Source organism: Opisthorchis viverrini (assembly GCF_000715545.1).
Source record: "Opisthorchis viverrini unplaced genomic scaffold opera_v5_113, whole genome shotgun sequence".
In the NCBI taxonomy this organism is placed as follows: domain Eukaryota; kingdom Metazoa; phylum Platyhelminthes; class Trematoda; order Opisthorchiida; family Opisthorchiidae; genus Opisthorchis; species Opisthorchis viverrini.
This window is the reverse complement of record NW_008751767.1, coordinates 1,317,749-1,331,901: the sequence shown is the minus strand read 5'-3', so window position 1 is coordinate 1,331,901 and position 14,153 is coordinate 1,317,749. Positions and strand designations below refer to the sequence as shown.

The 14,153-nt window shown below is 46.0% G+C and overlaps 2 protein-coding genes across 2 annotated transcripts in view; one reads left to right on the top strand and one right to left on the bottom strand.

Moving 5' to 3' along the window:
• The window catches only part of T265_13842 (hypothetical protein), a gene marked incomplete at both ends in the record, with an annotated part of 20,533 nt that extends 17,278 nt beyond the window's left edge, over positions 1 to 3,255 (top strand). The window contains 2 exons of the mRNA XM_009170820.1: positions 813 to 962; positions 2,490 to 3,255. Coding sequence (XP_009169084.1) covers positions 813 to 962; positions 2,490 to 2,621 — 282 coding nt within the window. The remainder of the gene's footprint in view (positions 1 to 812; positions 963 to 2,489) is intronic.
• Positions 3,256 to 12,644: 9,389 nt separating this feature from the next.
• T265_05738 (hypothetical protein) overlaps positions 12,645 to 14,153 on the bottom strand; it is a gene marked incomplete at both ends in the record, with an annotated part of 44,447 nt that continues 42,938 nt past the window's right edge. Inside the window, one exon of the mRNA XM_009170811.1 lies at positions 12,645 to 14,033. Within this exon, the coding sequence (XP_009169075.1) occupies positions 12,835 to 14,033 (1,199 nt within the window). The remainder of the gene's footprint in view (positions 14,034 to 14,153) is intronic.

Here is a 14,153-nt window from a genome sequence, read left to right as displayed (position 1 = left end):
TGATGATGATGATGCTCTGAGCTGCTGCCTAAAATGCTCCTGGTCTGCAAAAACCACTGTAAAATAGAACACCGATTAGCAGTGTTTCCTCCAAAAAACATCGTGGTCCCCCGAAGTAAAGATTTCTGTACTATCAGCTCTTTGTAACTGCTTTATGAGGTTTCCCTGTGGAAAAGTTCGGCTATAAGGAAATCAGCCTGTGTTCACATGGATCGGCTATTTGAGGAGGACAACTCAGCTTAGTAGGAGAGCGGATGGATCTTCCCATTTCCTTCCCATGAAATGTATGTTATTTTCCTGATGTGAGTTTGAATCCTTTCCGAAGGCCCACCTCGGGATTTTACCCTCTCTGGGCCCATTACATGGGCACCACGAACCAGACTTTCCTTAGTCTTATTCCACCAAGTAAAGCAAACGAATGATTGAGGCAAGCTTCAATATACTGTCTTCTTACCACGAGCATAATTTGTGAATGAATGGTTAGCTTCGCCTGGATGTCAATTACTGTCAAGGCTGACAAAATTTTAAGGACCATGCCCATCTGATAAGTCATCAAAGCGTTAGTGGTCATTTCGAAACCTTCCTTGAACCACATGCATACTGTACTATCATTAAAGGTTGCTTCAGTATTTGGACTACTCGGGTAACTGAAAAGTTGGACGGTCTTCATGCAGCGCACTCAGTTGAGGAATGTCATAAACGGTAAATCCTATTTAGTTTCAACTAAAGCTACTTTTATTACAATCTCGGTTTGCAAGTGACTATCTAGTTCTCACTCAGCTGTTAACATTTGCTTTCTAATCCGGTGTCAGGTTTTCAACGTGCAACACTTGATATTTCGAGAACTGAACCTGAATTTCTCCACCTATTACGACCATTCAAAGTGGGCCGTAACGTTGCAACCCACTCGATTGACAAAATCCACTGAAATGTGGCTTTGTCTGGGTGACATCAATCGGCAAGTGAGTGATTTCTGTTGCAATGTTTTCTGATTTTTTGTCGCACCGACTCCAACCATCCTTTTTTAACAGTAGCGGTAAGCATTGATGCGCGCAGAACTCCGGTCCACTTTGCACGCTGTCAGCTGACTACGCTGTGTTGCCCAGATTTTTTGCATTTCTACACTACTACCAAATTCGATAGTAGTCGAACTTGGTTGAGTAAACTACAGCTTCACACTCGGGCACCTCTTCGGTCTGATATACTCCTAAAGCAGTCTCCTGAATCTCGGTTTTTTTATTGGGTCGGAGTCTCCACACTCCCCGGAAGCCATAATAGTCAACATACTCCACAATCCATGTGCTTAAGGAGGCATCCTGATCCCAGTCTCCTCTTTTCATAGTTTGTACTGTCCTCAGCAGCACCCAAGTTAGCGATAGTAGTCTCTTGCCAATTCAATCGCCAGGTGAATGGCGATGAACTTTTTCTGTGTCAATAAGTCGGAACCGTCCATTTCTGGTATACTGGAAAGCCGGGAAAATCGCTCAATAAATTCATCTGTCTCATTTGACTGTACGGCAGAAAACAGCAATGACTGTGGGGCCGGTAACCAGAGGAAACCTAGGGGGCTTGTTTCTCTAGGGTAACGCACTTCACTCAAATCTACACTGCTATTTGAAAGGACAGTTTTAAGTCTTATGCTGCCGTCAATTGGTCTATGTAAGACGGTCATATTGAAACGAGCTTGCCAACGATGCCAGAAAGCGAGACTCTTATTCCACGATAATAATACCATTGGGACATCCTATCGGTGTCGAAAAATACATGGTCATGACAGTTGCGCGAAACGACAGCAATTACGGTCACACTGGGTGCTTTGGAGTTTTTTGGCGCACTTTTGCTTGGGGTCCACGTGTTTCTATTTGTCCGTGGTCAGAAACCCCACAAGCAATAGCACCTCACCCATCCCAGTAGCGGCCATGCTGCTTGCTACCTTCTGGCAAGACTGAAGTTTGTCTGTCATTGACATTGTATTGGTGACCCTTGATAGCGTCTTGATGCACAGGAATGCTCAGATACGCTTTTCTCTTCTTCTCCGTGGGGTTTCCTTTGAATTCCTTCGCTCTTTCCTCGTGTTCTTTAAACATCAATATCTGCAACCGGCAGATTGCTGTCGATGATGATGATGGCTCCGACCTAGTATGGATAGAACGGTTTGCGAGGCATGGTGAATAGCAGGGGATGGATGGAACCTCACGGGCGCAGGACGTTGAGGTCAACCGTGGCTGAATGTACTTTCAGGTTTTGCCTTAACAGGCAACTCCTTTGGTCAGTTGAACGGAGGCGTATTCGAGCCTCACGATGAGACGACGTTTTGTTGTGTAGCGTGTAGATCTCGTTTGAGGACTGCATCCATCATTCCAAACTGTGGTCGTAACTCCTATGCCACCGGAAAATGTGTTTGTTCCCTTCCCCTGCCGCCGTCAGAGTCTCGCTTATCGGAGTGATCTAACGACCAATCCCACTTTTTTCTCTTTTCCCCACCGTAGTATTCCCAAATGCGTCGTGGAGGTGGTACCATGTGCATTCAAAACACAGGTCTTTGGGAGGCATTCGACTCTCTGATCACTCGGGTGGAGCCTTGTGCGGTTGTTTGTACAACACCGTCCAACCACGCTTAGCGACCGCTGGAACCAAGTTTCTCCGTCTTTTTTAATCTCCTGTGTTCTGTCCATTTCAATCGATGTACTTTTTTATCTATTGTCTACCAGATCTCTGTTCAGCCGACTCGTTGTTTTCACATGACCGAAGCAAAATGAGACCTCGATTGGATCACGTAACCCGTCACAAGAAACGATATTTGGGTTGCCCCACCTTGTGTGTTACTTCAGGGCGATGTGTCACTCAATTGGAGTTTTTTTACCCCAAGCGAATCCAAAATGTTTTCCAGTCTCAATGAGTTCCGTTTGAATTGTCGATATTCCATGAAAAACTTTTACGTTTTGCGAAATATCCCATGTTCTTCTGATGTGCTTGATGTTTTCCTCCTGATCCTCTTGTACGAACAAACTTCTCAGGTATACTCGCATCAGTCTTTGTTTCCAACCACGCCTGACAACCTTCAGCAACGATTTGTAATCATTTAATTAGTTCAGCGACTCTCAACTGTGGTCACTTGAGCGAAGACGCACAAATTCGTGAACAGACTCTCACCTCACAATTATGAGGTAAGCTGAAAAACAGCAATTTGTGGAAAATTTCTGAAACTCGACAGAACTTATTTTTCTGTACGTGATAAATGTACAAACATGTGAATACCTAAACAAACACTGATCGGTCTTCAACTGAGTTTTGTCTTCTGGTGTAAACGGGACGTGACTGTCACACCAAAGCCAACTGTAGGATACCTGCGTAGATCACCATGTGATCTTGTGTAGTCCCGATCTTCAGAGAGCCCTCGTCAAGGTCTCTACTCGTAGCCAACTTCCTTTTAGTACCGGTGGTGCTGCGATTTGCGATTGCCTTCGATCACGGGACCAACCGAACTAGTCGTTGGTAATCGACAATCAACTTCCGAGTCACGTAAGTACAACAAGCCGGGCAATGTCCAAAAAACGACTGGTTTGAGCAGTTGTCTCTAGAGAGGCTAGTCAACACGTGACGTGGCTTTGGCTCCTGTCTAAATGTGCTCTGCAGCTGATCTGACACGGTCTCAGTTCCCCAAAATTGTTGTTCCCATTCTATGAGGAATTTCAACACTAGGAGAAAGTATTCTACCGTTTCCGTATGGTATTGTGTTCAATTTGCACTGACTGTCCATTTGGGTAAACCTACAGGTGCGCATTTTGCCTCGTGTGATTAACCATCGGTCAACTAAGAGTGGTGCAGTCTTTGAAATCTCAGTTCTTGTGTGAATCGTAATCGATCGTACAGCATTCTGACTTCGAAGAATCCCAAATGCTCCTCTTAATTTGTGAGGAAGGAGGAATTGGCCTTAATTAATCAGGCTGGAACGGATATTTTTCCGCACCTCAAAGACACAAACGGTATCCACACGCCGCTAGCAACTGGTGTCGTTTAGCGTAACACTTGCTCTGTTTTCCCCCAGTAAGCTCAGTTTCATCGCGGAGGTGGGACAGTGTGCATTCGAAACGAAACACCATACTACTTAGTTCATCATTTTCAAGTCAAAGTATTATCCAATGTTTCGCGACAACTTTTCGGCTGGTAGATGAATATCGTCTAATCCCGGCACGGTGTATTGGATATGCACCGCTGATGAGGGAAACTCGTGTTCAGCGCTCCCCCCCCCCCCCCAACTAACATATATTTTTCCACACCTCAGAGACACAAACGGTATCCACACGCCGCTAGCAATTGGTGTCGTTTAGCGTAACACCTGCTTTGTTTTCCCCCAGTAAGCTCAGTTTCATCGCGGAGGTGGGACAGTGTGCATTCGAAACGAAACACCATACTACTTAGTTCATCATTTTCAAGTCAAAGTATTATCCAATGTTTCGCGACAACTTTTCGGCTGGTAGATGAATATCGTCTAATCCCGGCACGGTGTATTGGATATGCACCGCTGATGAGGGAAACTCGTGTTCAGCGCTCCCCCCCCCCCCCCAACTAGGGAAACTCGTGTTCAGCGCCCCCCCCCCCGCAACTTTGGTATGGACTCACCATGATGATTGCACGGGGGATGGAGGATGATCGTTCAAACGACAGTCATGTGAAAGTGTATTGTTCAAAATCCCGCTACCACCAACACCTGAAACATAAAGTGTCTGGAAGCTTTCGAGTATTCCTTAAAAAAGCTTAGTCAGTCGTCAAGATTTCACTACAATGAAACATATCCGTATAACGACACAACCAGCGAAATAGCTATTGTACCACGTCACGCACGGTGTGATGGTGGATTTTTCCTGTGAATCAACGGTGATCAGCCTGAGTAGTTTGGTTTACGCCCGTAAATCACAACGCCGTTTCGTCTCTTTGCTGCTTATTCCCCGGGTTTTCGCTCCTGCATATACCCTAGTAACTGATGTCAAGATTTTGTTGACTGTCCGTCTTCACTTTCAAGCTCGTGTCAGCTCTACCTATTTTCGAATATCTGTTCTCTGATGGAAGAACGGACCTGTCGAGGACCGAAATCAGGCGAGCGCGTCATCCGTTCCACCAACTGGGTGGTGTCTAAGGTGTCCCTATTTTTGTACTACCTTTACACCTCAAGTGCCCGATAGCCTTTGCTGAGATTTGTTTAAAACGAACCTATGCGCGCGTTCCGATTTGGCACGTGACACGAGCTGCTGTATCGCGCCATCATCCAAAGACTGTCCCCGTTGCCTCCCGAATGTACGGATTGTTTTCTTGGCCTTCATCTCCGTATACTACCAATTTACACTCTGACTGCCCGTATCTAAAACTGCTGCTTCAGTGACCATTTTCTGCGCTATTATCGATTAATCATTTCTTGACAATTAAGCATCTACTGTCCTCGTCCGTCCGTTCCTACTTCCCACTGAAAACAAACTGCGTATAGTCCGATAGCTGTGGTCATCCTGTGAGATCCTTGGCTGCTGATGTTCACGTGGAATGTAAGTTTCCATCAACTCTACATTCAACTTGATGTAAACTTTGAGAAAAAGACACTCAAGTTCCAGAATGTACATGGAAACTTTACTCAGGGACTTGATTTGTATAGTTTTACACAGTAGACTATTCATTATCCCAATTTTACAAGTGATGGTTCGCTTTCTCCGGGTGGATGTTTCACGTACTCTCGTTCGAACGGTGTGCTGACTATTTTAGGGTCACCTCACTCCCGACTACCAAAATCAAACGAGTAGTGTATGGTTATAGAATCTGCGGCTCGCATTTCAACGTGTGCTGCTGAACGGTTCGTCTGATCACGGGTGCTTGTGTGATGTTTTAATTAGGAGTCTGTATCGCTCTAAAAATGATTATATGAGTCTTTTCCAAACACCCTTGCGATCTAGAAGCCTTTTATCTGTCAGCCTTTCGTGAAAAACACGCAGTGGCACGGCATGCCGTCAGCTGACCTTGGCGAGTCTCAGTAGAATTCGCCAGAAACTGCAGAAATCTTAGATGACTCAAGTTTTGGACAACAGCTGTATTTGGATTTCACAGTTTCAGCAATAGGTGATGAAAGTGCTCCCCAAAGAACGGATTCACAAGTTATTGAGCTGGTTTTATTGAAACAAAACAAAACACAATTGCATGAACTCCTTTTGCTGTCTGCTCAGCGAGCTTCAAAACGACTTAATTCAACCGTTTCATCCCTAACTCACACTTTGAGGAATTATGCATCGTTCAGCTATAGCACCATGCTACCAGAAGAAAGCACGAGGGCTGGGATACTGCCAGGTTTCCCAAACCCAGACAGGGGAAGTCGAGAGGTAGAGGTCGGGTTCGAACCACGAACTTCTTGGCCAATAAATATGCGCTCTAACCACTTGGGCCATCTCGCCCCTAATGCATACGCATGCCACACAATGATTATTGCTTGAAAGGCTGCTGCCTTGATGAACCATAGCTTTTTGCTGCCTGTTTATGACAGTTATAAACAACTCAAATTGATTTAATGTCCAAATGTGCGTATTCGGTTCTTGGGTGCTATCCACTATGGTCAGTTCGCCCATTTCTTAAGCTAATTGTGCGCCCCATACGGAATTACTTCTCCCATCCAAACCAATGACATTCGCATGGAACTCATGTTATTAAGGGTTTCATGCGTTTCCCCTAGCTGGATTGAACTATTTCTAAACTAAACACGACGTTAGTTGCTTCATTTGGCTACCTGACAATATGAGTACAAGCCATTTCGTCGGTGAAAAAGATTAAGCCACGCACTTTTGTCCCACTGTGCTGTCAAGAGACCGATTCATGAGCGAGCAATGGGTGTTGAACAGAAAACTACTCATTTCCTTTATTGGTGGAGCATAACTCGACAGCTCCATACCGGTTTCGCCCTTTCCCAAGTTTCCTCCACTGTGTGGGCAGTTGGTAAAATACACCCATTTGGTATCGAAAGTTTTTCAGCAGACTTAGAAGTAGTATGTTCTGCCAAGCACATTTACTGCGACACCTCAAATTGTGTACACAGCGTTTGTGTAGCGCGCTGAGCTGAGAAATAGCCTGAACAACCTATTCAGCTGAAATTCAACTCAGTTTCCCACCAAGGTCAAATTGGTGTGCAACTGAGCGTAATTCGCCAAGTGCGTTGTACAATCTGAGTTGAAGTTGACCACCAGATTGATAGAAAGTTGATTACCAAGCCCCAAGAAGAAAAAGCCTGTCTTTGGGCGTCGGAAACTATTCAGAGTCATTGCACACTTGTTGGCAAACGGGAACTCAGCTGGATTCAAGACGTTATCCAGTCCTTCGATATGTGCTTCACACCCACGAAGTGCAAAGTCATGCCCCACAGATTCCGAAGAGTAATATACTGCTGTATATGTCTCAGAATTTGCAATAGCTCTGACAGTACTGTGACAGATGAAGTGAACCCACGAATCTCAAAGGCCAGCATTGATGCCACCACTCGTGGCATCAAAAAGGCATTTCGCTGAGTCCCAAAAGGCGTGTGGTGTACCAGACTGGTGTATTGATGGACGGCTGCCAGACGAACAGAGGGCCTGAGGTATCTACAAGTCTTTGACCACCGTTTTTCCAGAACTGCAGATAGGATCGGCTGGAAACAGGAAGCAGAAAGCACTTCACGTAAAGAATCATACAGCATGGTGAGATGAGGTGATTGGACCATGGTTACGCGTGCCGAGATGCCATCGGTCGAGGCGGGATCTGGTTTATGTACGCATAACAGAGGGGAAAAATCATGTTACCAAAAATTTCGGGTGCTGTAGCCTTCCAGGGTTGGTTCCGTGGGACCCACCCCGTGCTTGGCTGGAGACAATGAACGATAGGGTGGCCAACCTGATCATTGGTGTTGGTGCTGTCATTTCCTATCCAGATTGTCTGACTGAATGTTGGGAGTGCGAGCATCTCGGGTGTTTGTTGTAGGCTAGCCCCGGGTCCCCCTCGCTGCCCCGTTTTTCTTCTTTCCATAATAAGGACTTATTAAGAAATTTAACATCATTATACGGCAGTGAGATGCCAGTGTTCTTGACCGATGCTGTTGTCAGCGAAGCGCCCGGGTTTCTGGTGCGCTTTGGTTTCGCAAGTCAATTCGACCTTGGTGAAAAAACGAGAAACTTTGCACGACCGCTTCACTCTGTTGTCGGCAATGCGCACCTGAGCAAGCAGGAATTTCGGTTGGGATTTAAGCTTCATAATAGAAGCGAAAAAAAGCCAAGAGAAACAGTCAAGCCCAAAAAACATTTCTCACAGCTTCCTTTCAAGGACGTAGACTATAAGATCCATCGGTGCTGGTTATCGCTAATTCTCCTCATCTATAAGTGTAATACACTACTCAGAAGGTTGCTGAAAATTCTTTGACAGTCCATGACCGGTTTCACTCTTCTTGGGGCTCATCAGGTAGGTGCAATCCCGGAGTTTCTGTCAACCTTATATTCTACTTGAAACCAAATTGTACGAAATTAACGAACTACACTCATTTGCACACTCACCTGGAACCCAACTGAATCTCTCGTTTATGATGTTTCGTAGCAACTGAATGTGCTGAGCCCAAAAGTCGGAAACAAAATTCAGAGTTCCATTTCAGTACACCAACTCTGCCGAGAAGAAGTTGCTAATCGAGGCACGGCCTTTCTTGATGCGTGTAGCAAGTGCCACAAAGCCATATCACAGTGGACAAATTACGTATCCTTGCGGTTTCCAAAGCCTATCGTCATCCGACTCCTCACGGCCGAAAATTTGTTCCATCCTTCAAGCTGAATCGGTTCAGTGTTTAGCTTTGGTCTGGTGATAGCGCCACTCATCCTCTAATCACGCAGTTCACGTCACGTGACCTGATACCGATTGGTCCGTCGACCAGTCACTTTCCAAATGGAAGATCCATTCGACAGATAGATTTTGATTCGTTTCGTGAGAAATACCACTTGCCGCCGGCATAGCGATTGCATTTGTGAAGAACATTCGTGAACTTTTTTTTTGAAGTAAAACCCAATCCTTACTATCTGGTATCCCAAATTCGGTAGTAACCTGAATCGAACCGGTTAGGAGACGCCTATGCTGCCGGAGCAGTTGCCACATGCGCAGGAGAATTTCAGCCATCTGTGTATCCAGATGCGCGTCGTTCACAGGTGCACTACGAAAATGTGTCGAGCAGGTGTTTTTGTTTGATGAATCTTTTCGCCAGTCTCGTTAACAGGTAATTGACTGCCTCCCCTTTGGTCGGCTAATTGGTGCATTTTTCGGATGCTGAGAATGCAGTACTCGCCCGCATCCTAACCCACCTGTACCCGCCATCGGGCGACCCAGCTAAAATTTGATTGATGAAATGCAGATATTTCGCACGATCTTTAGTGCTGATGATTTTTTCAGCAAACTCGAATAATCCTAATCCCTTTGTCCATCTCTTCGAACGACATCCAGGATTCCGTTCACCTTTCTTTTAGAACGGACACCCAGAAACAGAGCAGTAGTTCGCTGGATGACCATGCGCAAATCTTTTGGATCGACACCTTTCGTGCTTTGCTGATTAGTTCCGTTGCATTTTTCATACCTGGACGGTGGTCACTTACTTATTGGCAATGTGACGAGGAACAATGTCATGTACAGCATTCGATGCAAGGTCAAACGGGAAGGAAGCTCTCCACCAGAATACACGAACACAGACTCGCTACTGAAAGACACGACCGCGGCGTTCGCATACTGGTTCAAGCAAGAACTAAGGAAGAACGCGAATTCATGGGGGCGTGCTACACCACTGAAGAAGCCATCAACAAACTTATCCAAATTGATCCCATTTACCAACCACTAAGAGCGAGAGAACGCCGGAACCACAGAGCTTTGAGCTGAAAAGGTAACCAGGCGAGGAACCCATAAGAGAAGCAGGAAAGCCTCATTAAAACGGACACATCAGTTTGATTGGAGAAGGCGCCCAACCAATAAACCAAAGTACCAAATTAACTAGCGAACGCAGGGACACTAGCTGTTACAATGGAGAAAATAGGCGGTGCAGCCAAACAATCAAGCCGGAGAAGGTCAGACCACAACGCAATGCCGATCGAGGCCAGAGAAAAAACTACTAAAAATAGAAGGCGTTGAGATGACCAATCACCGCACACGAACGCAGACCACGGCGCAACAAAGTTCACAAGCGGACCAGTGGATTCACGAACACCGCCACCCCCAAAGTTGCCAACCACGTTGGTAGCATCGTTCTTGTTATTAGCACGGCTCTGTCGCGGAACCGAGGCTCATCCAGTCATACGTTGAGAAGTGAGAAACCGTCTATGCTGCAAGTCGGTATCCATCCTGTGAATGAGGCCGCCAAAAGTACCGGAAATCCACTAACAGAATAGTAAGAATATTTTCGTGGAAAAACTGATAAGGCAGTGAGATGACCCTTACTCGAAGGCATATGGTATATTGTTTGTCGACCGGCCCTGAGCAGTCCTCAAGTTTATTTAGGTTGCCAATAACTGAGGTCGAGCTCGTGTACGCTGAGGAGAAAAGTTAAGGTTTTCTTGTATTTTCTTGAACGTTACAGTCACGTTCTGGAACACACAAATAACGGACACCACTGATTTTTGTGTACAAAAAAACGTCGTTTTTTCACTCTTCCTCCAAACTCATCGACAGCCCACGAGCGGATTCATCTCCTTAGTGTCTTGATCTCCGAGTTTTTAACAGCCTTAAATGAAGTGATACACTCGGTCGAAAACGAAGCTGCTGAATTCCAACCGAATGACTCGTGTACGATGTCCTTCAAATAAATGTGTTCTTAGTAACACCAAAGATTGAAGACGTAAGCCGCGAGCCCTCGAAGAGCTTTCGAAAACCTTGTGAGTAGTGAGCTATGCCAAAAAACGTTGCTCATGAGTACTGTGTCATGAGGCGGCTTTGGCGCAGAAAGGTCGGCTGAGGGTTGTTCTGGCACACTACACACAGTCCATCGGTTATCCCATAGCAAGGATACTGTAACACCGATATCGGTCGGACACTTAAACGATGCAAACAAGAACAAAATTCACCAGATGTCCACTATCTTCTGTCTCTATAGTTTTCCCCCAAAGCTTCGAACATCTAGTGCAAATGAAATGTCCAAGAACATACGACTGGAGTCCCAAAACAGGGTGCGTTATCTCCTGGCGAGATAGCTCACTAATTAGAGCGCGAATTTACTGACCGGAAGGTCCATGGTTCGAATCCGACCTCTACCTCTCGACTTCCTCTGTCTAGGCTCGGGCAACCTGGCAGTATCCCAGCCCTCGTGCTTCCTTCGAGTGGCATGGCAGCTAGGCACCGAAAAGGAGCTACGGCCGAACTGCACTGAAGCACTTCCTGCAAAGCTCGACTTCGGTCACATGTTTGAGAACCAGCTGATCGGAGAGGTGGTCACTGACGTTGAATAGGCAGTAAGATCTTGCCTTCGGCTAACTTGCGACACACACCGACTAGTCTAAAAGTGAAGAGTACCACATATGTAAGTGGAAGATACGCATATGCGTAATTACACTCACGCTGTGCACTAATCGGACCTCTCTGATTCCGAAAAAAGAAGGTGCACAGCGTTGTGTGCGATCGATAAACTTTTCAGGATACCTTAATTTCAAATCGGAAGACGGTAATGAATCTGAATTAAGAGGCAACACTGAATAATCCTAGGATAGCCTGACGTGATTTCCAGAAATGAGTACAGTCAATCGGAAAACGTTTGAAATCGATTGAGAAGCTATCGTTTCAGTAGGACTTGTTAAAAAATCGATTATTTACCAATCTCCTCTGAAACGAAAAGGTATGGAGTTGGTTCCAAAACAAAATTCTAGAGTGACGACGTTCCACCCGGATGACACGTACTTTCCCAACTTTCAATGGGAAACCATCTGGTTTGAAACAGAGGCATTGTTTCGACTGCTACGGCTTGCCAGTCCATCTGTCTTCCTTGCCTGTTTTTCGTGTAACTGCTGATTCAACGACCAGCGTCTTTGGACAAAACGTCTCATGTCTTTGCGGGGCTTGATTTGTTGTACCAGTCGATATGAGGAGATAGAGAATGACCACAAGGAAGGGAACGACATGATGGAACTGGGTACTACCTTGTAGGGGAGTAGTTATCAACCCTGGAATTTCGAATATCTTGAAAACATACACAGAACCCATAGTGACGAGCGTCTGAGCAACAGGACTGTAAGGTAACCTGCAAACCGATTTGAAAGCGTGCACCCTCCAGTTCTGCATCATAGTGCTGTATCTTTACAGTCGTCGAGACTGGTCGCCCTAGAGAGGTAGATGCTGTAGGGGGTGCTGTAGTCCATTCCCGCATGCAGCATTTCGTTTCAGTGTCTAATTTTAGCCGGGTGTATCGGGCAACCTCGAGATGATTGGGACCAGGTGTTTTTTTTCAATGGTAGGTTGAAGCTGATTCCATATGTACTTTGGAGGAACGCGAGTGAAGCGGCTTCAGACTACACTGAGGAATAAGGTAAGATAGGCTGACATCTGAAAAACCCGATTCCCACACTCCACAAACACTGTGATGAGTGGAACTCAGTAATTTGAGAACTTCCATCCACTCTGTTTCAACAGAAAATTATGTGAAATATAACTTTTATATAGACTTTTGACGTTAAAAGTGCGAAGATAGCAACAGTAATCACGTGAATGAGGTAGCGTTTGAACGTTTTGTTTCGTTTCTATTTATAGTAGTCGAGTCAGCTGATCAACGGCAGTGGCCTAACAGCGAGGGATGGAATCAACAATGTGTTGACTCATTTTCACCTACTTTCAAACAAAACTGGCTTCTCTGTACGCATCGTACACATATTTGGCGCGAGAGTAGCTTGGACTGTTGACCTTATGGGAGGGACTGTCAACAGACTCGACAAATGTGGGATTTTCAAGGTCATGTTGTTCTTGCTGTTCAGCATCGTTATCGATCGTTCCAACCACCTGATCACATTCAACAAAGTCGGCCAGCAGCACACGAGCGCGTTTTCGTTTGGTAATATCCGTTGGACTTATACAGTCGTCACCTTTATCGGGCATCTGGTAGTCAAGATCTCTGGACGATAGTTTCAGATCTTCGTTTTCGTTCAGCTCTTCCGCTTCGCAACCGTTATCGCGCCTAGATAAAACACTAGGAGGCCGGTAGAATCGCACTGGGTTGGAGGGATGTGCAGAAGGAGACGTTGGCCTCCCGAGGGTACTGTTCAGTTGAGCGTTAGCGTAGTGGAATCGTGGCGTCAGGACATAGTTTGATGGATGGAGTGGACCATACGCGTTCGAATTGGAACGTAAAGTGTTGCTGAACACCTTGTCTTGTGGTATCCAAGTGTTGGACCTCGTAGGATAGTTGTGCCGCCTAAGTGTTGCAGTCAGGTTGGCCAACTCCTGGTAGGGCTGATGTTCCAAAACGGGGTGAAAAGCGGGCCATTTTCCGGATGTGGACATTCGAGGGCTGAGTTGTTCTGCGTAGACCGGCAAAGAATCACCCCGAAGGTGAAATCCCGCCTGTCTTGGAGGTGGAGAGACGCCCAGATAAGAAGCAGCATTTGTAAGTTTTTCGCAAGGATACCTGGATTCCTCTGGTGGGGAATGAAGAGGGAGCCGGTTTGAAAACACCTGAGGACCCATGTGGTAAACTGTGTTTGACGAGTTGGGATTGACGGGTTTCCATATGGTAGATTCGGTCATGCCCGGCTGTTCGACACATCCATTGACCCGATTGTCCGTACCGGAGGTCAGTTCCCAGAATGGAGTTATCGACCTCGTTACCATCTTAGCGAGAGGACTTTGCGGGATGCTTTTGCGTGCCACACCTTGACAGAAGCCGCTATTGGTAGTGTTCCCCACGGGCTGGGCAAAGTTGGATGGCATGAATGCACGTGACATGTAGATAGACTCATTGAGACTGGCCAGTCTTGAACTGTTCGAGCCTTGATCCAGAAGGGGCTCCGAATTTCGGCGTAGCAGTGCATGGAGGCCTGGAAAACGAAGGGGATCAGATTGTTAATTCACCACTCATATTGGTTTGGTACAACGGAACTCATTAGTAAATTATCCGGTGTTCTATGTATCACCAAGATATATAATATAATATAATA